The 24,254-nt window shown below is 39.9% G+C and overlaps 1 protein-coding gene across 3 annotated transcripts in view; it reads left to right on the forward strand.

Annotated features, from left to right (window-relative positions):
* The window catches only part of Tfap2d (transcription factor AP-2 delta), a 65,826-nt gene extending 42,456 nt beyond the window's left edge, over positions 1 to 23,370 (forward strand). For all 3 annotated transcript variants that reach the window (XM_004649442.3, XM_045157300.1, XM_045157299.1), the window contains 2 exons: positions 408 to 521; positions 23,000 to 23,370. In XM_004649442.3, coding sequence (XP_004649499.1) covers positions 408 to 521; positions 23,000 to 23,219 — 334 coding nt within the window. In that variant the 3' untranslated portion in view covers positions 23,220 to 23,370. The remainder of the gene's footprint in view (positions 1 to 407; positions 522 to 22,999) is intronic.
* The last annotated feature ends 884 nt before the right edge of the window (positions 23,371 to 24,254 follow it).

A 24,254-nucleotide genomic window follows, 5' to 3' on the forward strand; every position in this document is an offset into this window, starting at 1 on the left:
ATTTTCTAGTCAAGTTGAATGATGCTTGTGAAGACATAAACCTCTGCTTCAGTTTGCTTACAGATATGATATCCTAAAATCACATTGCAATATTTTTAAAGGTAGTTACAAATTACAGTTCTTTTCCCCCATGAATTTTCTTTGATATTGAGACTCATTTATGAATAAAATGAACATTTGCTTTTATTAATACCCATGTACTGATATTTGCTTGAAATGTTTTATTATCATTCTGTGGTCCCCGAGAGCAAAGTCAGCAGTCTGTTGTGAGCAGAACGTCAGTGGTGACCGTGAGAAATGTTTTCTTGTGTTCTTTTCAAAATGAGAATAAACTCTGGTAATTATCATGACCTGAAATTAAAGTCCCACTTCAAGAATTCAAATCAATTTTGTCACTTTTGTTTTAGACAAATTTGTAAAGAATTCCAAGACCTCCTGAGCCAAGATAGATCACCACTGGGATCCTCCAGACCCACTCCAATTCTAGACCTTGACATTCAGAGACACTTAACACATTTCAGGTAAGATCAGTTTTTCCATTTGCTCAGATTCTAAACTGTAAAACAATGTCTTCTAATCCAGACTTTGCATTCCTATTAGAGTTCCATTTGGAGATATGCTTATGTATTAAAATTGTGACTGTTCATGGTGCAGCTGCTATGACAAGATTCATAAATGACAGAAATGTGTAACTCAGAATTCTGGATGCTGGGAAATCAAAGATCACAGTATTGACTAATTCAGTGTCTGGTGGGGGTACACCATCTTCTTTAGACATAACACTTTTTTTATTTTTCTTTTTTGATTTTTTTGAGATAAGATCTCACTCTTGTCTAGGCTGACGTGATACTCACTCTTATAGTTCCTGGTTGGCCTTGAACTCAAGGTGATCCTCCTCCAACTGCCTCACAGACATGACATTTTTAAACGTCAGCCTCATGTGATTAAAAAAAGGCCAACAATATCTCTTAGGATTTTATGGATAAGGATATTATTCCTATCCCTCATGGCTTAATATTCTCTTCTCCTGAGGCCCTATGTCTGGCATTGAACTTTAATCTTTCATGTATGAATTTAGGTGAAGATACCAACGTTAAGACCATGGCAATTACAGACTGAACATTTTAAAAACCTCATCTTGAGAGAGTATCTAGTGATTGAAGCATTTTATAGCACAGTATTTATTTTGTGCTTCTAAGAAAATTGTTACTTTATGAAAATGAGCACAATTATAACAAGTGATATTAAGCAATTTTGATTGGGCTTCTGAAATCTGAAATCTTCTTATCACGATGAGGTAAATTGTTGAAGGAATAAACAATTGACAGAAATAAACTCATTATTACTGTGTGTTTTCCATGAGTATGTGAACAATTAATTAGAAATTATGGATGGTCCATAACACAGGAGTCTGAAATGTACTACTAAGAGTATATTTTACATTTGAGTCTTTGAGGTATTTTGGAAATTAATAGAATATAATTTTCTGGTCAGTTTTCATCCCTAGATGCAACAAAAGAATGAAAATAGCAATAGGTACTTTCCAGCTTGCATCCTCAAGAAACTGTGTTTTAAATGTTACTTATTTGCTTATTATTTTTAGTGCTTGATGTATTTGTCATGCATGTACCTTTGTCTGCAGATGTCTGTTCTTGGAGGCCAGAGTAGAGCCTTGGGTGTCCTTCTGGGTCACTCTTCCACTTTGTTTTTTGGAGGTGGTATTGCTCACTGAACCTGAACCACCACATACTGGTCAGAATGGCTGACCAGTGAACCCCAGTGACTCTCCGGCCCCCACTTCCTTCAGAACTGGGCTTACAAGCATGTGTGGTCAGGCCTTGTTTTTTTATGTGTGTGCTGAGGACAGAACCCAGGTCCTCAGGCTGGTATGGCATCCCTGCTGCGCCCACTGCTCATCCCTATTTATTTATGTAACCTCGCGATGCGTGAATCGCATTTTGATTATATTCATCTCCGGTTATCTTCTCCTCCCCTCCTCCCCCTCCTGCTGAAACCCTTTTTCCAACTAGTTCCCTCCTGTTGCTCTCTTCCATTCTTCCTTCACTTCCTCTCTTCTTTGTCCTTCTTCCTTTTCCTTCCCTCACTCCTTTTCTTTTTTCTTTTCCTTTTTGGTAACCCAAAGATTTTAACTTGGTTTGCTTAGCTAATAAAGAATGGGAAATGCTAGGGTGGAGAGATGGCTTATCAGTTAAGCGCTTGCCTGTGAAGCCTAAGGACCCCGGTTCGAGGCTGGGTTCCCCAGGTCCCACGTTAGCCAGATGCACAAGGGGGCGCACGTGTCTGGAGTTCGTTTGCAGAGCCTGGAAGCCCTGGCGCGCCCATTCTCTCTCTCCCTCTATCTGCCTTTCTCTCTCTGTCTGTCGCTCATTAATCAAAAAAAAAAAAAAAAAAAAAAAAGAATGGGAAATGCTTTACCAGAGCATAGATGATTTACCAATAGCAATTTACTGAAGTAAAGGTCTTCCAGTCTCTCCCAGAAACCATTGACTGTCAATGGCTCTTGGGCGGAGGGCTCAGGAGCCTGTCCTCCATCTGTGACCGAATGCGGATGGGGCAGTCTAGGACGGTCTTGTTCTCAGAACCACAGCTGTTGTACTTTCCTGAGAACAAAAGCCATCGCATGTCTGTACTTCACAGCACTCCTCCTCACCCCCTGTCTCCTACAGTCTTTCTGCACTCTCTTCCACTATGTCCTTGGAGTCTTGAAGGTGGCGAGATAGATGTCCCGGTTAGGACCCAGAATTCAAGTGCCACTTGTCTCAGCACACTGACTAGTTATGAGTCTGTAGTAACCATCGCCCATTGAAAAAGAAGCTACTCTGACTAAAGCAGAGATTACAAGGCTATTGAGGCTGGAGCTTCAATGGACATTTAAGCCAGTCACAATTGGTCTGCAAAAACAGATAAAATTAAGTGTAATAGTTTATCTTCTAATATGTCACAGGTCTCTTTAGGATGCCATAAATACATGTCTGGAGACTCAACGTTGAATTTCTTTTCCAAAACTGTATCAGACATAAGATACATCTCACAGAACACTCTTCTGCTTCTCAATAGAGATAGCATAGGCAAATGTCATCAATTTGGGAGAAAATACAACGTCTAGAAAAGGTTAGAGTGAAATGCTTGGGAGTCAAGAAAACCATCTTGGGTGCTGGTGAGAAAGCACAGTCATAAAGTGCTTGACTCACATGCATGAGGACCTGAGTTTGACCCACAGCACCCACATAAAATTGTTGGGCATAATGACACTTGTCCGTAACCCCAGCACTGGGGAGGCAGAGACAGGAGGATCCCTGGGCTTGCAAGCTGGCTATTCTAGTCTAATTGGTAAGCTCCAGGGTCATGAGAAAATTTCTGTCAAATAGGATGGATGAACTCTTGAGGACCTATATGCAAGGCTGATGTTTGGTCTCCACATGCATGCACATACAGTTGCATATGTACCTGAACACATGCACACACTCCCACATGAACATACACATATTGAAGAAAGATAACGATTTTCAAATACATGGGTTGCTTGTAGTAACTTGTACACTCTTCCCAACTTTATTTCCCTAACATTATGGATGCTTTTAGTATTACATGTTTCATCCATATTTTTCTTTATGTACATGCTAGAGAGGTTTCCAACTTTTGCAGAAATTAAACTCAGAAGCTAATAATTTTTATTTTAATCCAATTTTGGATTTAAAGGTGGCTATAAAATTGCATATTTAAATTAAGGAAGAGTTTACTCTTATGGTACAGAGAAACGTGACTCTATGTTGATTGTTCCAGATTTGGATGCATTAGACAGTGAACTCTGTCTCTGGCCTCAAATAAAATAAGGTTTTAACATGTAATTGATTATCAACTATTGTGAGAAATGAATATACAAAATATTTGCATACTCAGCACAAACACAACATGATAATTTGTTGACACATAAAGTTGCCAACTTAATGCCACAAAATTCGTGAAAGAAAACTCTCACTTCTAAATATGAAATGAATATTTTATATGTAGGTGGTACAGTCTCTTATTTAACTTCCCACAGTAACAAGATGGTGTTTTCCAGAGAAGAACTAAGTATAGAATAAATGTCTATCCCACTTCCAGAAAAACTAAGAAGATAACATTTGAGATAAAAAAAACTTCCAAATACAAAACTTTCAAATAATATATGGCTATAATTCCTCATCAAAATGTAAAACATGAAGTTATGTTTTAATGTTCTAACATTAAATTTTATTATATACTTACTGTAACAAACTTCAATAGTAATTGATAGTAATTAGTAAGAATAGGAATTAATACTGATTTGGTCATATTGTTTATACAATTTTAATCTTTATACGTTGAGTATTTTGATTATCAGATAATTATGAATTCCCATTTGCTGTGATTTCTAAAAGTTGACCAGAATTTTTATTTATTTTTCTTTACATGAAATGCTCTTATTTCCAAATGGAAGGTAGTAGGATTATAGAAATAACTGAGTTAAAGTGTATTTGATAGCAAATTTCCTACAGTATAGCTTTTCTAAATTGATTTAAAACTCATTACATAAAACTTATCATCTTAGCCATTTCTCCATGTGCAGTTCAGTAGATTTAAGCTCCTGGAATTTCATATATATATGAATATATGTATATATATATATGCATATATATATATAGTTTATTTGCATATGTTGGGCAGGGGCCATGCCAGGGTCTCCTGCCACTGCAAATGAATGTCAGATGCTTACAGTACTCTTGGCATGTTTATGTGAATGACAGGGCCCTGAAACCTTGCAAGAAGGTTTTACAAACAAGTGCTTTTAACTCCAAAACCATCTCCTCAGTTCCCTGGGATTTTCATCTTACAAAAGTGATATATTATTTCTATGAAACAACTCCTCTCTTTTCACAGCCCCTAACAGATAATTCTACTTTCATTTCTGTGGATTTGACTGTTAGATATAGTGTTTAAGTGGGAATATGTATTTGGAGTTTTGATTACTTAACTGGTCATAACTTACTCAAGGTACATTCGTACTGTGGCATGTGTCAGAGTTCCTTTCAGAGTTCCCTTCCCTTCAAAGCTGTGTAATAGTCCAATGTGGGTATATAGCCCACATGTTGTTGATTTGCATGTCTCCTCATGGAAACTTGGGTGCTTATAACTCTTAATTTTTTTTTTTTATGTGAGAGCGACAGACAGAGAGAAAGAGGCAGAGAGAGAGAGAGGAGAGTTGGCATGCCAGGGCTTTCTTGCCACTGCAAACGTACTCCAGATGCGTGAGCCCCCTTGTGCATCTGGCTAACGTGGGTCCTGGGGAATTGAGCCTCAAACCGGGGTCCTTAGGCTTCACAGGCAAGTGCTTAACCTCTAAGCCACAGCTCCAGCCTGGTGCTTCTAACTCTTTTCCATGATGGATAATGCTGAGATAAACACAATCATTCAAATACCTTGTAAAGAACCTGCTTTTGATTCCTGCGGATACATATACAGACGTGGAACTATCGGAGCATATGGCATTCCTATTTTTTTTTTAAATCTTTTGAGGAATTACCTCATTGTTTTTTAAAATTTTTTAAAATATTTTTTGTTTATTTTATTTATTTATTTGAGAGCAACAGAGAGACAGAGAAAGAGAGAGGCAGAGAGAGAGAATGGGCGCACCAGGGCCTCCAGCCACTTCAAACGAACTCCAGATACGTGCACACCCTTGTGTATCTGGCTAACGTGGGTCCTGGGGAATCGAGCCTCCAACCGGGGTCCTTAGGCTTCACAGGCAAGCGCTTAGCTGCTAAGCCATCTCTCCAGCCCTACCTCATTGTTTTATGAAGCAATAGCACCACTTTATATCTCCAAAGAGGACAAAAAATTCAATTTCTTTACATCTTCTCCAATACTATCTACTTTTTTTTTTTTTTTAAAGTAGCCATAGTGTTGAATGAAATTTTTTCTACGGTCGGGCGGGAAGCCATATCCATTCCCCTTGGATAGGTCAGGAATGACAAACCCAACCATGGCTGCCACCAAATTCATTTGTTTTGGGTGTGAATCAATGAATTTATTGGGAGTTACTTACGGAGCATGGGTGAGCAGTTGCTTGCAGTTGTGTGGTGTCCTAAAGGCAACTGCATCACCCCAAACCCCACCCCGTCCTGGATGACAACCTCTTGGAAGTCATGGAGCAAGACAGGCTGACTGTTCCACGAGTCAGAGCCTTTCCCCACCAGCAGCTGTTTACTGCTTCTGTCCACTTGGGGAGGGCTCTCTCCACCTGGCAAGTTTCAGGTTTTTTCCAGACTTGTTTACCTCAGTACCTCCTAAATTCCCCGTTTCCTCCAGGAAGAAATGTTTCAATTCAGAGGAAATTGGCACACAACAAACATGCATAGGTTGACACTATAGGACACTATACCTTTTTTTGTTGTTGCATTTTCCTAAAGATCATTGATTTTTTTTTTAAACATCCTTTCATAAGCTTGTTAGCTATTTGTAGCCCATCCTGGATGTCACCAAAAGTATATTCAATGGAGACTTAAGTTCTTTGCTTGCAAATTAAACTATTTGACTTTGTGCTGAGCTATAGTACTTATTTATGTATATTTTGGACATTAAGCCCTTTGTTAGACAAACAATTTGCAGATCTTTTCTTCTGTTCCACAGGTTGTCTGTTCGTACTGTTGACTGGGTCATTCATGCAAAGTTTTGAAGTCGTGTGAAGCCTCGTTCATGTATTTTTATTTTGTTAATGCTTTCTATGTCACCTCAGGAATCCTTGACAAACCCAGTGGTTTGAAGCTTTCTCTACGTTGCCTTCTCATAGTTTTATAATTTTAGATGTGACACTTGCGCCTTTGACCCTTTTTACTTTTTATTATTTATTGATTTTTTTAAATAAAAAGGTTGTATGCCTAGGCTTCATCTCCTGCACCCCAATTCTGCTGAGGGTCTCTTTTGGTGGGGCTATTGGTATTCATTGCGGGGACCAAGAGGCCTCTGTCAGTCTTTGCAGTTTGGAGACACCATGCCTTAGGCTATTCCTACCCACCAATTTTGTGCTAATTTTTATATAGATTATGAAGAGAGCATGCAGCTTCATACTTTCACTTCATAAATGATATCCTCTTAAACAAAGACATATGGTTGTCATTTTCTGCTGAATTTAGAATGAAGGCTCCTGCTTTTACTTCAATTTTATTTAAATGTGTGCTGTACTTTACTTTGCAACAATAACTCTTAACAATAGGTTAATAAAATTTGCCTTGTGGTCTGGCATAAAATTGATTCTTTACCAGCATAGCACTTACACTTGGCTTCTCAGCAAAATTATCTTTGGAGCTCTTTAAAAAAGTCTTAAGGATTAGAGGATATATTTAAAGATAAGAGTAAATACATTAAAAATGGGATTGTGGCATGGATAACTAGACAATTTTCATACCCATTGTCTTAAGATATCCCTAAACTACTAGATTTTTTGTCCTTTGGAAGAAATTCAATTTCAGTTCATTTTTATTAGAGGTGCTAAAATGATATAAAATTTTATCTTATATGCAAGCATACTAAAAATATTTGTCATATATGATTTTTCTAATATTATCTAGCAAAAATGAATTGGCATGGAGTGTGTCTCTTGCACAGCTTTCTTTTGGCTGTGGTGAGTGTGATTGTGAGAGCCATAAGCTCAAAAGAAAGATGATTTAGAAAAGAAGCATTCCTTACCTGAATTTTTAAATTTTTTTATTTTATCTTATTTTATTTGTTTGAGAGAGAAAACAGACCTGTCAGGGCTTCTAGGCACTGCAAACAAAATCCAAACACTTGCACCACCTTGTGCATCTGGCTTTATGTGGGTACTGGGGAACTGAACTTAGCTACTTTGGCTTTGCAGGCAAGCGCCTTACCTCTGAGCCATCTCTCTAGTCCCCAAACTGTTTTTGAAAGCAGGCAACTGGCAGAGTTTAATTTTCTACTATGTTTTTCTCAGAGTGCGGGCTGGGAAAGGAGTGAAGAGGGAATGACGTTGCATAGGCATAGAGGATCCTCTAATTAGTAACATCAGTTTGTGTTAGTGTTTTAATTAATCAAAATCTCTTTCTCAATGTGGAACACTTGACATTGTACCTTATGGGACTATTGATCTGGTATCTCGAGAGTTGTGCCTGACTTTCAGTAGACTGAATGTGTCTAGTAAGAGAGGGGATGATCTGTTCTTATAAAGCAGAAACAACTTCCTCCCGTATTTAGTCAGATGACATGCCCGTGTGCTCTGGGAAGCTGTGAGGGTGGCAGTGACCATTTTCAGGACTCACAGCCTGGAAAGCTCCTTGTTTCCATCAGACTGACAGGACACACGTTGGCTCATCTTGTCTAATTTACTGAGTGCCATCAGCAGGGACAATTGTAGGGAACACAGTGCAGATCTACCTTTAGGGGGAAGGGGTTTGACCGAAATCTGCAGAATTTCGGAATGGACTCACAGTTTCCAGGTTGACGAGGGCAAGGGGGCCACTGTGGCTCAGAACTTCAAGGACAGAGCAGACAGACAGAAAACTGCACGTTCAGTTTTCTGGGGTGATAGCAATTCCCTTCTTGAATGTCCTCCAAGCTCCTCGCATGTGAGGTCAAGCAAGAGCATATTTAGCAATGTAAGCAAGGACAAGTTAGACCAACTTCAATGCTCAGTGCAGAGCTCAAGTGAGAAAGATTTCTTTATTAGCACCTTGGAATACTGAAACTTCAATGCCCCTTTTATGCTACTGTGCTAATCATACATCATGAGAAGATGACTGACCTATCATCCCACCCAGGCATTCATAAGTGGAAGATATCAATACCTAGAAAGGAGTAACATGTGAGATTCTACAAAATAAAACTGCATAATATCGATAATCACCCGGGATAAACAGGAAATACTTCCATCTTTCTACATGTCTAACAAATAGCATGTGTTCGGTAAATATCTGTCGCTAAACATTGTTAAAGTTACATCTCAATTGGGTCTTGCATATGTTCTCTACTGGTTTATTTCCAGGACCATGTGCTGGGGACATGAAGTGATCATTGTGTGACAAATTCTCTGATTTAAAAATGTTTCAATTAATTTATTTTTTTAAGAGAGAAGGAGAAGGGGAGAAGGAGATATGGGTGCTCCAGGGCCTCCAGCCACTGCAAATGAACTACAGAAGCTCGAACCTGGGTCCTTAGACTTCACAGGCAAACGCCTTAGCTGCTAAGCCATCTCTCCAAGCCCAAATTCTCTGAGTTGAGTCAAAAAGTGTACTGACAAGCTGGAAAAATGGTTTTGTGGTTAAGGTACTTACCTGCAAAGCCTAACAACATGGACACCCAGGTTCAATTTCCCAGTACCCACATAAAGCCAGATGCACCAAATGGCACATGCATTTGGAATTCATTTACAATGGCTAATAGCCCTGGGGTGTGCCCTTTCTCATTCATTCATTCCCCCCTCCTTGTAAATAAATAAATAAAAATATTTAAAAATAAAAAATATATGTACTGACATTTCACCATCTTAGACACAGAAATTTCCACTCCTCCCATAATTTTTTGGAACTAAGAAACACATAGGCAGTGTTTATTAGGGATTATTTTATCTTCAGTGGGTCTCTACATTGAAAGGTCCCCTGTGACATTGGCTCTTCTCCCTCAACATTTAGATCTTACTTCAAGTTCCCTGTCAAGTTGTCACCCTCTCCAAGCTTGAACCTTTGGGGTGACAGCCTGCTCTCCTGTCTCTAGAAAGTCATTTAGAAGTGTCTCCGTCCCTGGATAGGACACCATCACTCCCACTCCTCCAAGACCTCCGACAGTCAGTTCAATCCTGTTTTCCTCCCATTTTCTAAAGGCCATCTTTCAAGTCTCTGAGTTTCCTCTCACCTTGTCACTCTCTCCATTGCTTTAGCCTTTGACATAAGGCAAGGCAGGCATTCTAGTCAGCTCATGAGTATGTTCTGACTTCTCTGTTCTTGGCCATGTACGCAGGACCCCCCCCCCCCCGCCACTTATACCCTTACACATGAGCATATTGACTCACTTCCTAGGAGCCTGAAGTGTGCACGTTTTTTTGTTTGTTTGGTTTGGTTTTGCCTTTACTTTTTGGGGAAAAGATGGTGGCTCGGAAGGCAGCTAGTGGCAGTTTATTTTATTTTTCTTGTGAAATCAGCCTTCAATATTAGAAATTTTAAATCAAGCTTTGCCCTGAAGAAAAAACATTATGAAATAAATTATATAATTGGCCATAGCATTCAAGAAACAAAAATATCAATCTGCCTGATGAAATGTCTTTGTGAACATTCAAGCAGAGGTAAGAAGAGGGTCCTGGGTATCCCCCTGAATTTCTCTTCTACTTCATTTCTTTGAGATCAGGTCTCTTACTGAACTTAAAGCTTGTCCTTTTTCCATTTAACTTGCTGACCAGGAAGCCCAAGTGATACTCCTGTCTCTGTCCCTTACCTGCAGAAAGAGGCTACAGGCATGCCTGCCCACCTTTTTACGTGTGTGCTAAAGAGTGAATTCAGGCTGTCATGTTCATTCAGGAAGCATTCTTATTGTTCAGCCATCTTCCCACCCCCAAGAATACTTCTAAAGCCATTTTAAAAATAGGGCTAGAGAGATGGCTTAGTGGTTAAGGCACTTGCCTGCAAGGCCCAAGGACCCAGGTTTGATTCCCCCTTACCCATATAACTCTGATGTACAAGGTGGTGCATACATCTGTAGTTTGTTTCCAGTGGCTAGAGGCTTTGACACACCAATCCCCCCTTCTCTCTCTCTAATAAATAAATAATAGAATATTGCAAATAATAATCCTGTTTATTTCCCAAATAAACTTCTGAATAAGTTTGAAATTTCCCTCTAAAACTTTAACTTAAACTTCCAAACTGAAGCCAGCACAAATGCAAAGCAAAACATACCTGCAAGCCTTCAGGTCCTACTTATGAGTGAAACAGGAAAATAAAAGTCTGCACATGTATTAGAATAAAAATAGCCTTGCTGAGCATGGGGGAGCATGCCTTTGTTCTCAGCACTCAGGAGTTAGAGCTATGAGGAAAGGCCAGCCTGAAATGACATAGTGAGCTCTAGCCTGGGCAAGAGTGAGACCCTACCTCAAAAAAAAAAAAAAAAAAGCCTCCCTTGATGTAAAACCTTCACTTGAAAAAAAAAGCACCCCAAACTAAAAATAAAACAAGTAACCATTTCTGCTTACTTAGCATGTAAGCAATTGTGGTGTTCTTCTTTAATTAAACCACATTAAATTTTATAACACTCGAGTTAAATGTTAAATTCTTTAACATTAACTAAACTACATTATATTTCTTTAACACTAAGTGGGAAATTAAGGAATCAAATCTGTTTCCCATATTTATTGCCTTTAAATTTCATGGTATCCCACTAAATGATGCCAGAAGCCTGTATTAAATAGTTAAAATTAAAAATATTCAATGCCACTTAGAGCACAGGACATATGACTTCATTCGGGGGCTATTCAAGGATACAGAGGTCACAGCAGCTGGGGCACGGGCTTAGAAGTAACATGGCAGAGGCAAGTGGTCACTTATAACCACAGAGGAACATGGGCGTCAGTGGCAGAATATTACTAGAAGACTTCATCAGGGATAAGGCCACTCTAGCCACGTTTACGTAATGGGATTCTTGCTGAAGACAAGACAGCCCGAGATGCGTGGATTCAGAATACACACTACACCTGTATGGCCTCTGTGTGTGCTTTTATAAGCTGATCCAGTTAAGCTCATTGATCTTTAAGTCCATCTCCTAGCCAATGATCGTCTTCCACATTTTCGAGTTACTGTTCCATTGGAATTGTTAGTGACACTGTGATCTTATCAGCCCCTTTGTCTTCTATTGTCATCAACCTGTTCATTTTTAAAAGCTGGATAACATTCACTCAATGTCAGGCAGGAAGATGGCTCAGTCAGAAAGTCCTTACCCTGTAAGCATGAGGACCTGTGTTCAACCACCAGCAATCAAGTCAAATGCTGGGCATGGTGGCACATGCCCATAATCCCGGCATTTAGGAGGTAGAAATGGGGTCATCCCTGGAGCTTTCTAGCCAGACAGGAAATGGTCTTTGGAATTGGTGAGTTCTTGGTTCAGTGACAGAACCTGTCCCAAAATGTAAGAGGGAGAGTGATAGAGGAAAACACCAAATGCTGATCTCTGGACTACCAGGCATAAATTCGCACATATGTGCATGTGTATGCATACATACCACATACACATCCAAAACTAAAATAAATCACGTGTCATAAGTTTAGCATTACCATGCTTGTATTCCAAATAGAAAAGAGGACATTGTCTGTTAGAGAAAACAATGTAAGGACATGCCTATGTTTTAACCTAGACTCTCCATTGCTACGTATGAAAGCCTTCACTGAAGATGTCAGAAAAAGTTATCACTTTCAAAATTTGAGTAGAATGTTACTGACTCTGGCCTTTCTTCTTGTAGGCATTTAGTTTGTTCATCTTGAGTCAACTTTGCTAATGAGCTGGTTTAGAGTAATATGAGATCACAAGAATCACTTCCCTTTAAGATCTTTTTTTTTTTTTAATGTCTATATATTTTTATTTGAGACACAGAGAGAGGAAGAGAGAGAAAGAGAATGGGCATGCCAGGGCCTCTAGCTATTGCAAACGATCTTCAGATGCATATGCCACTTTGTGCATCTGGCTTACGTGGGACCTGAAGAATTGAATCTGGGTCCTTAGGCTTCATAGGCAAGTGCTGAACCATTAAGCCATCTCTCCACCCCTTTATGATCTTGACATGGCTAAGATGAATAGCAGTGGAGTCTTAGCATGGTGGATGGGCATACATTTCACAAGCTGGCAGATAGCAAATGCAGATACAACCACACTTCCCTACACTTACACATTGAGTGCTACTCTCATGAGATGCCCCTTGAAACTGTTTTATGGTCACGTGTTTAGTCAAAGGAAACTTGACCATGGTACCTGTGTGGAAAGCCTGTAACTCAACCTAGCATGACATTGGTCCCCTGAACACATTTTGAGTGTGAAGAGATGATTGGCCCCCTGTTTTTTTTTTTTTTTTAAATTAATTTATTTATTTATTTATTTGAGAGCGACAGACACAGAGAGAAAGACAGATAGAGGGAGAGAGAGAGAATGGGCGCGCCAGGGCTTCCAGCCTCTGCAAACGAACTCCAGATGCGTGCGCCCCCTTGTGCATCTGGCTAACGTGGGACCTGGGGAACCGAGCCTCGAACCGGGGTCCTTAGGCTTCACAGGCAAGCGCTTAACCGCTAAGCCATCTCTCCAGCCCTGGCCCCCTGTTTTTAAACCTTGTTCACCGAAACTTTCTATATCTCAAGTACACCTATGAACATCCTGTGAGACTAAGAGTTCTGCAGGTGGGCTTGAGAAAATGCTGAAGATATTCAGGCAGATGCACCAGACATTATTTCTTGGCTCTAAGGGAGGATGTCCAATTCCATGGCTGCATTTTAGATGAATGGAAATAGTTGGTAAAAGACTGATCTTTTGGACTACATCCCAAACCAATGAAACCAGGATCTCTAGGGTAAGACTCAGAAATTTAAATAAGCTTGCTGGGTAATTTCTTACGTGTGTCTGGGTTTGAGAATAACCAGCTTAAGAAACCACAGAGCCCTTATGAGTACTGTCAAGGCTTCATTAATGAGTAGATTTCAGTGGCTCCCCAACAGTAGCCACCAGGGATCCAGATACCTTAAATATGTACCTTAATTAAATTCCACTTCTAAAGCACTTGGGCCAGGAGGTAAGATAATGTGCACAAGAAGGTAAGCACCATCGGCTGGCTGTCCTTTCCTTCTGTTTCTTCAGTTAGGTTATGAGTAGCAGATGCAACCAAGTTCTGAGAGGTTAAGCCCCATTTCTTTTAGGAGAAGGATCTGTCTTGGTGGCTTGTATTTAAGAGTTGTATAGCTCCCAGGAGATGAAATGCCTTATCCCCACAGCTCTAAACAAAAGTAAACCTTGGCAGAGATGACCACTCACAACTCTTTGAAGGTGTCTTTAGGGTGGACTCTCCAGACTCTTTCCATCAGCTTTCCATTTCATGACTGGCAGCCATCTTGTACTACAATAGGACGTACCCATGGATACACCTTTTACTCCATTTGACTTCAGCCTTCTGTGACTGAGTAATCCCAGAAGGAAGGAAAGGGAGACTATTCTTACCTTGAAACCTTTTTGCTTGTATTCTTACTAGAAGCAAAAGCGTTCACCTGAGTTGGTGCAAAAGGCATCTACATATAGCTATAGAAATACAAAGATTCATGGTAACAGGTAGCTATTGGGATGATGAAGTATAATGTAACAAGACAATTGGAATAATAACACAACTCTCTTTCAACTTTCTCGTGCGCCAGAAGAACTTCAGGATGCAATAACTTTACTTATTAAAGATTCTCCAAGTAGAAATCTGGGACTAAGGTATAGCTCATGGTACTTGCACAGCATCCAGAAATGCCCTGGATTCACAATAGTTCCGTGGTCAAACAAATTAAATTTTCTAAAATAAAGTTAGCTTAGCTTTTAGTCTAAGTAGATAAATAACTATGGCTTTTCTCTCTTGATTTTCAGACTTCTGGTGTATAACATAGCATCATCATTAATTTTCCCCCCAGCATTTTAGGGCTATAAAAGAAAGCTAGAGGCCCGCAAGGAGTGCACGCGTCTGGAGTTTGTTTGCAGTGGCTGGAGGTCCTGATGCACCCATTCTCTTTCTCTGCCTCTCTCTTTCTCTGTCAAATAGATAAATGAATAAAAATAAAATATTTTAAAAAGAAAGCTAGATAAATCCATCCATGGCTACCAGACACAACTGAGTGGCCAAGACTTCAGCAGATGATCCTTATCATGTCTCCGTTTTTAGACAAAAGTGTTCACTTGGTAGGTAAGAGATGCAGGACACCAAACCCAACTCTTGTCATGATAGAATGGTCCTCAGGGAAGATTCCCATGGGAGCTGAGACAAATCAATTAGAGCATGGATAAAGCATTTCTGAAAAACAGTCAGAATAATAAACAGTTTTGAAGCCGGGCACAGCACACATGCCTTTAATCCCAGCACTTGGAAGGCAGAGGTAGGAGGATCACTGTGAGTTAGTTCAAGGCCAGTTTGAGATTACATAGTGAATTCCAGGTCAGTCTGGGTTAGGGAGAGACCTTGCCATGAAAAAAAAATACAAACAAACATATAAATAAATAAATCAGAGCCATCTTTGAAACATTTCTCTACCCTACAACAAAGCTAGAGGAGTATGAACCATGCTCACTTATATTAAGGAAAGTAAATTAGTTCCGGTTTCTTTGGTAGTTGTGCACTTAAAAACTGACTGAAGCACTGAGGTTATGGAGATTTCCAGGCTAATATATGTATGAAGCCTGTCAACAAAAAGTTGAAAAATCAAGTTAAATATTTTTTTCTTAAAAAAAAAAAAAAGAAAGAAAATTAGGTCTTCACCACTGAATCCAACAGTCACCACTGCCCTGTACTGAGTACAGAAAGGAGAGGATCTGTATTTTTGAGAATGTTAATTGCAAAGGTCTAGTAAGATAGGAGTTTTTAAAACCATGACTGAAATTAAGAAGATGTCTATTAAATGTGAGTTACATTTCCCCTAGTATCGGGTGACATAAACTACAACAGTCTGCATTTTTTTCTCAGCAGGGAACTGGGTTGCTCATAGCCAGTAGTCAAAGCTTTTTGGCTCCTCAGGGTTGAGGTGATCATAGGAAAATTAAGCCAATGACCTGGAAATGAGAGAGAGAGAGAGAGAGAGAGAGAGAGAGAGAGAGAGAGGGAGGATAGAGAGAATACAGTTTAAGGTAGACGTATCTACTATCAGCCTACAAGATAAGAATTTTTGTTCTGTGTGTGGCACTGGATTAGAACCCAGGGTCTTGTACATGCCAGGTGAATGTGCTGACCGTGAACCATCCCCAGTGGGAGCCTGTCAAGCTATGATCCAAAACCTCAAATTTTGATGTTTGGTTTTGATTTTAAACTTCCGGAATTTTAAGCCTTTCCCTTTATGCGTTACTCTTGGCATTTTGCATGATTTATTTGTTTATCCAAGTGAGCATTTTCCTTAACCTTTCCTAAATTTCATATAATTGATTTTTGCCCACAAATTAAGTTGTCTATCACATTAAGGAATTTCAGAAGGCTCCTTCTATTATTCAATGCAAGAAAATCCCCCCCCATCTTTTAAAAAATATTTTATTTATTTATCTATGAGAAAAAAAAAGAGAAAGAGACAGATAGAGAGAAGAGAGAATGCGCACACGTTGCAAACAAACTCCATAGGCATGCGCCCCCTTGTGCATCTGGCTTACTTGGTCCTGGGGAATCGAACCCGGGTCCTTAGGCTTCACAAGCAAATGCCTTAAACGTTAAGCCATTTCCCCAGCCCCCCTCCATGTTTTTCCGTACTAACTAGTAAACTGAAAGTCTAGGATGCCTTCTATCTCATGCTAATTAACATGCCAAGCAGAGTGGGATTGATGAGAGTCCTTCAAGGTTGGCAAATGCCCTCACATCCATGCTTTGGGTGCCATTTTCCAACCAAATATGACTGACTGCCCCACTCTGCTGCCATCCTGCCTGCTTTGCTACCCAGTTCGTCATATGGTATTTTGGGAGAATTTGTCACAAGCATTGTCAAAATACTACACTAAATTACATTGCTGCTTTGCTTTGTAACTATTTCAAAAATAAATACAGTTACTATAGTGCATACCCTACTGAGCCCAGGCAACACTGTAGCTTTCCTATCTATATCTTATTTGTTGTTTGTGTGTTTGGTAGAGGGGACTGAACCCAGGGCCTTGTGCATGATAACAAGCTCTCTGCCATGGAGCTGTAAGCCCAACTCTCACTTCTATATCTATCAAATGCTGACATTTCTGACACTGCACACTAGCAATTAGACATCTTATACAATGGACTTAGGGTTTTATATCTAATTTTTAAAAATAAAATTGTAGTCCTATGAACAAGTGTGTTGAGTTGAATGCAATGAGAAATTTATGGTAAATGTATTCAATCAAATATTTACCAGCAATAAGAAGTAATTTATTGATAAATACAACGATATGAGTGAATCCAAAGTGTTTATGCCAAGTGAATGTAGGCAGATGCAGTGGTATATTTTAATGCCTGACCTAATTTATTTCTTTAACATGTCTTCCAGATTCATTCACATAATAAATGGCAGGATTTCCTTAATTCATTGTACACAGACACAAACACAACCCTACAATTTCCATTTTATTTTCTCTTTCTCTGTTCTGGATTGTTTGTTTGATACAGAGTCTCACTACAGACCCCAGACTGCTTCTAAACTTGCAATTCTCATGCCTCAGACTCCCACATGCTGTGATTATAAGAATACACCACCACACACTGCTCCATTATTTCTTTATGTATTTATCAGTTGATGAAAACTTAGGTAGTTTCCACAATTGAGCTATTGTGAGTAATGTTTCAATGAAGATGGGAGATTCATGTTATATACAATCAGTTTATATCCTTTGGGTACAAACCAAAACACAAGATCACTGGATGATTCTATAGTTCTATTTGTAAAATTTTGAGAAAACTCCGTATTGTTTCCCATAAGGCTAGACAAGTTTATATTCTAACCAACAATTCTCAGTGGTTCACTTTTATCTGTACACTCACTAACACTTGTCCACTCCCCCCCCCCCACTCTCTTTATCTCTCTTACAGCAGTTATAGGGTCTCATCAGAACATTAGCCAATAGATATTTAAAAGATACTGGGCTGGAGAGATGGCTTAGCGGTTAAGCGCTTGCCTGTGAAGCCTAAGGACCCCGGTTCGAGGCTCGGTTCCCCAGGTCCCACGTTAGCCAGATGCACAAGGGGGTGCACGCGTCTGGAGTTCGTTTGCAGAGGCTGGAAGCTCTGGCGCACCCATTCTCTCTCTCTCCCTCTATCTGTCTTTCTCTCTGTGTCTGTCGCTCTCAAATAAATAAATAAATAAAAATTTTAAAAAAAAGATACTAAATATTATTAGGTATCAGCTGAGAAATTATATCAGCTTAAGAGTTGTCTTTTCTCATGATGGCATTTACTTTCAGAACATGTATAATTAAAGCATTTATCTTTACCTATCCACTTTGTATTTGATGTTTATTTTGAAGGGAAAAAGAACTATGTAGCCTATGCTTGCCTCATATTTGCAATTCTCCTGCCCCAGCTTCTCAAGTACTGAGACTATTATAGGTATGTGATGGCACGCCTGCCTGTCTCCGCACATGATGCTTTAAAATATTTTTACTTATTTACTTGTTTGAGAGAGAGAGAGAAAGGCAGATGGGTGTGGGGGAGAATGAGTGTGCCAGGACCTCCAGCCACTACAAATGAACTCCAGATGCATGTGCCACCTTGTGCAACTGGCTTACGTTGGTACTGGGGAATCAAACCTGGGTTTTTAGGCTTCACAGACAAGAGCCTTAACTACTAAGCCACCCCTCTGGCCCCTGTACTTGATTTTTAAAAAACTTTTCTTGTGTGTGTGTGTGTGTGCATACATGTGTGTGTGAGTGAAGGCATGCCATGGCACACGTGTGGGAGTCGGAGGAAAGCCTTAGGGTTAGTCTTCGTCTGTCCACCTCATCGGAGGCAGGGTTTCTAGCTCTGTTGTTCTTTACTGATTCACCTCAAACTTTGAGGAAATTCTCCTGTGGCTTCCATACCACCCCCATCAGGAGTACTGTGCTGGGTATTGTAGAAGCCTGTCATGATTCCTGGCTTTATTATGTGGGGTCTGAGGAATGAACTCATGGACTCCAGCTTGAGTTCATCCACCGAGCCCCACAATCGATTTTTTTTAAGCCTGGTGCTTGGACAGGGAAGTAAGAGTAATCATTTTCCAGGTCAATACCACACAGCAAAGTTATGTCAGAGAAACTGAAGTAGAACTTCTGTCTGTAAATGTGATTTCACAACAAAAAGGGCAAAAACGCCAGGCATGGTGATGCACGCTTTCAACCCCTGCACTTGGGAGGCAGAGGTAGGAGGATCACCTTGAGTTCAAGGCCACCCTGGGACTGCATAGTGAATTCCAGGTCAGCCTGGGCTACAGTGAGACCCCACCTAAACACACACACACATACACACACACGAGCAAAAACATCCTCAGCCTGAGATGAGCATATGACAGCACAGAATTTCTCAGGGAATTATGTAACTTCATCCTCAAGGTATGTGTAATATGGAAATAATCATGTGCACATAAGTGTAGCAGATAGGATTAAGTGAGGTGATATAGATAGCAAGCTAGGAACGGGGCCAGTAAGCATGTTCCTAATTCAAATAGCAGCTATTGATTTATCTATCTCCAGTGAATATTGGAGAGTCAGCTGTTGATGATAGAACAGGCCAGTGTGGAGGGAAATACAATTGATCTAGCAACAAAGAGCTTTAAGCAGGATCAAAACATAAGAAAATAGCAGTCGGTACCCAGGTCTACCCATGGCTCCACTCAGCCCTTTTGTTTCTTTTCAATTCCTTCTCATTCAACATATATATATATATATATATATATATATATATATATATATGGCTTATTATTTGAGGAATAGAGAAAGAGAAAAGAAAACGAGCATGCCAGAGCATTCTGCTATTCTGCTGCTGCAAACAATTTCCAAATACATGCGCTATTTTTGTACATCTGGATTTATGTGGGTACTGGGGAATCAAACCTTTGCCATTAGTCATTGCAAGCAAGTGCCATTAAGCCCTGAGCTGTCTTTCCAGCTCTCAACTTTTCTTTAGTAATTGAGCACTTTATCATATGAACATCTTGCATATGGATCATATTCCCACTGGTTTACACAGTTATGTTCCCTCTGCCCCACCCCCTTTCCTCTGAGAGACCTCTTCAGTGGGATTATCTGTGTTCACTGTGGGGTCATGAATGTACCAGTCAATTTTGGGGGGTGGAGGTGGGACAATGCCTAGGAATACTCCCTCCTGCCCTGTGACTCGTATATTCATTCTGCCCTTTCTTCCAACATGTTCCCTGACCCTTGGAGGGATGCTCAGTTCTTCTCATGGGTGCCAGTACGGTAATTTTCCCATGTTTCCAGATAACTCCTTCTGTTACCCAGACACTCTGTTGGACCCCAAATCATGTGAATTTCCCCCATTTGTCTCACTGTTGAAGGGAGGCTGAAATTAACTTTCTTATTTTACAACATAAGGCAACACGGCAAAAATACATACGTGTATTTGAACTATGAGTATACTACAAATTTTGGCGCAAATAACTGACCAAACATTGACTATTCTTATTTTCCAAACCATCAGAGCAAGGTCTTTTTCTTTCTTAATATATGTGAATTTTGATTGGGGGGCAGGACAAACTGAATAATATCCAGAGGAAAGATTGCATAAATTTCTGGGAATAGAATGAGGGGCATGTACATTGCCCATGAATATGTTATAATCAACAATATCTGACATTTATTGAACACTTGTATAGGAATAGCACCATCCTCACCTTTCATGGATTAATCTAAACTTCATCTCATATAACAGATATTAATGCCACTGAAGTATATCAGTAGGCTATTTTAGACTTCAGATCCCACATTTACATTGTTTTAATATCTATTTTTTCTGTTAAACATTATATATCTTCAGAGTGGCAACCAGAGTCACATACCACATTATAAAAAATGGTAGCATCTAATTTAAAAATCATTCATGTTATCATTAACAATAACAGCTTATATTTATAAATAGCTAATGGCCTCACTTATTGACTACTGTATATATATTTACTTACTGAGTGTAATATATATTATATATTATGTTGCATGAATATTATGTTTGCATTTTTTATTGTAAGACATAAGCTATGCTTGCTTGTTTATTTATTAATGTGAGAGAGAAAAGCAGAGAGAAAGATGCAGATAGAAAAATAAATGGGGGTCTGGAGAGATAGCCTAATGGCTAAGGTGCTTGCCTGCAAAGCCAAAGGACCCAGGTTCAATTCTCCAGGTCCCATGTAAGCTAGATGCACATGGTGACACATGCATCTGGAGTGTATTTGTAGTGGCTAGAGGCCCTGGTGGTGTGCCCATTCTCTCTCTCTCATAAATACATTAATAAAAATAAAATATTTAGACAAAAGAAAAGAAAAATAAATGGGCACACTAAGGGCCTCTAGCCACTGAAAATGCACTCCAGATACATGTGCCACTTTGTGCATCTGGCTTTATGTGGGTACTAGGGAACTGAACCCGGGTCATGAGGCTTTTGCAGACAAGCACCTTAACCACAAAATCATCCCTCTAGTCCAAACAGTTGTTACAAGTGAACAGCCTAATGCATTGTGTTTATAAGCAAGAAATACCAACTGTGGCTGCAAGGACTGCCTACAGGGAGTAATAATCCTGCCTATATTTAATTACTACCTCTGATTAGTTTGTTTCCAAGACAGAAAGCATTTTATTTCTCTATCATCCAAGAGTCTGTGGATAAACAGATTCTTTCCATCTTCTTCTGTTCCTGTCCCCAAGGTGGCCATCCTTACCTGTAAAATGCACAGATACTTTGAGAAGAAATGGAGAATACACAATTTCCTTCTAAACAACTAGAGATTGGATCTACCTCTCCCCTCTGTAGTCTTCTGTGTATAGGTTAGTCCCATGTCCAAATCAGGCTGGAGGAGAAGGCTGATAATGTAGTCTCCAGCTGGATGGCCATATACCCAGATAAGTATCATTATATAGAACACTAAAAGGAAGTTAGTCAGACATGGACGTGGTGGCACACGCCTTTAATCCCAGCACTCGGGAGGTAAGGAACATCACCTTGAGTTTGAGGCCACCCTGAGACTACATAGTGAATTCCAGGTCAGCCTGAGCTAGAGTGAGACCCTACCTCAAAAGAACCAAAACAAAACAAAAAAGGAAGTTAGAGGGCTGGAGAGATGAGATGGCTCATCAGCTAAAGCTCTTGCTTGCAAAGCCTGATGGTCTGGGTTTGCTTTTCCAGTACCCACATACAGCCAGGAGCACAAAGTGGTGCATGCATCTGGAGTTCATTTGCCCTGGTGTCTCCATCCTCTCCACCCTCTTTCTATCTCTTCTTGCAAATAAATATTAATATTTAAAATGAAGCTTGAAGAATTGATAGCTATCAGGTTCATTCACTTAATTATGACTTTTTTATTAGTATGTATTAGTTGCACAGAATGATTAATATCATTGTGAGAATTTCCTATATGCATGTAACATACTTTTGTACTTTCTCTTCCCCCATTAACCTCTCTCTTTCTTATTCTCCAATAGTCTCATTTTATTTTCATGAATTATAGTTTCTTCTTGTGTGACTTATCACTCTATAAGCATGTGTGGTATTTTTGAAAGCAAGGTGATTCTCCCACACAGAAAGTTGAATTTTCTTCCTACATCTTAATGGGAACCAAATCACATGTTAAGTACTTAGACTTGTCAAGAATTGGTACACATGAAGTCTGTCAATAACAAGTCATTTTCACAATAGGTCCTAATTTTTTTCTTTTAAACATTTGTTTTATTTTATTTTATTTATCTGTTATTTGACAGAGAGAATGGGTGCGCCAGGGCCTCAGGTCACTGAAAACGCACTCCAGATGCACATGCCCCCTTGTGCATGTGACTAATATGGGTCATGGGGAATCAAACCTGGATCCTTTGGCTTTACAGGCAAATGGCTTAACTGCTAAGCCATCCCTCCAGCCCAGGTCCTAACTTTTTACAGCCAAGGGAAGCAACTCAAATGTGTTATATTTCCCATATTGATAATAACCTTTAGGAACATGGTAAATATCCGTCTAATGGGGTGGTTTGGATTACATAAGGAGATGTTATGTTCCAAATCATACCACAGATTATTCACCTCTTTTTTCCTTCTGCTTCTCACTTCCAGTTTGATCACTCATGGCTTCGGGACTCCAGCAATATGTGCAGCTCTAAGCACTTTCCAGACAGTCCTCAGTGAAATGCTGAATTACTTAGAAAAACACACTACTCACAAAAATGGTGGAGCTGCGGATTCTGGCCAAGGACATACCAACTCGGAGAAAGCCCCCCTGCGGAAAACTTCTGAGGCGGCCGTCAAAGAGGGCAAAACGGAAAAGACGGACTAACTACATCGAACAGAATCTATTCCAGACGCTTGATGCCGATATTTTTTCTAATATATATATCATTGAGGGTGACTAATCTTCAGTGGACCAAGTCTTTACTCTCCCCCAGCCCTCCATAAAATAAAAACAAAGGTGGAAATGAAAAAAAAAAGGGACAAATCCAAACAGAAAAAAAAAAAGAAAGAAAACAGCAGTGTAACTGTGTGATGAAATTGTCACTTTTTAATTTTACTTGGTTATTATAAACTCCTTTTGTGCACGTAGATTATTGTTCCGAATTATGTACACCACAGTTTTGAAGCACTTCTGGGCTTGGCAGAGGCAACACCTGCTTTCACACATTTACCTGATGCACTTTCGTATCCAGTCATGTAGTTAGGGATCGGAAAACAGGATCAAACTGAAGGCTGCCCTGAGTGCTTTTAACTCCAGTCTTTCCTGTCCAAACGTTCTGTCACTGAGCAGTGCCTCATTCCATGAGATAGATCAATCTGGATTCCATCCATGGATCAATGTTTGGGGAACTGAAAAAGGGCAGTCATGAATTTTTATCCTATGAACTGACAGCAGTTCTGAATTCTTCATCACCCCTAACAAACTACCAGTGCCTTGGTGGTGTATAAATATCCCAGAATCTATCTCTCTTCTATCTATGATGCCCCCTTCCCCACCCAGGTTGGTTTATTCCTGTTGCCGCACCCCCCCCCCATACCCCAATGGTTAAGAAGATATTCAGAACACACACCACTGTAGGATAAGAGATAATCTCTTGCACACATTCTTCTCAGATCACCAAGCTCACAGTTCAAGATACAGACAACATTCAGTGGATGGGGTAAGTGGAAACAGAAGAGGGTAGCTCTGGCTCTGTTGGGCACACCAATGCTTTGTGTGGAAAAGGAATGAAAATAGAAAGTGGTCTTTCTGGAAAGTCCTGCTAGGAAGAAATAGGAGATGAGTCCAGGAATGAGGAGAGGTGCCTTGGAAGCCCTGGCAGGGAGGATTGTGTGGCTGGCATGAGAGTCCTTTCTCTTC

The sequence above is a fragment of the Jaculus jaculus genome, chromosome 8, assembly GCF_020740685.1.
Source record: "Jaculus jaculus isolate mJacJac1 chromosome 8, mJacJac1.mat.Y.cur, whole genome shotgun sequence".
In the NCBI taxonomy this organism is placed as follows: Eukaryota; Metazoa; Chordata; class Mammalia; order Rodentia; family Dipodidae; genus Jaculus; species Jaculus jaculus.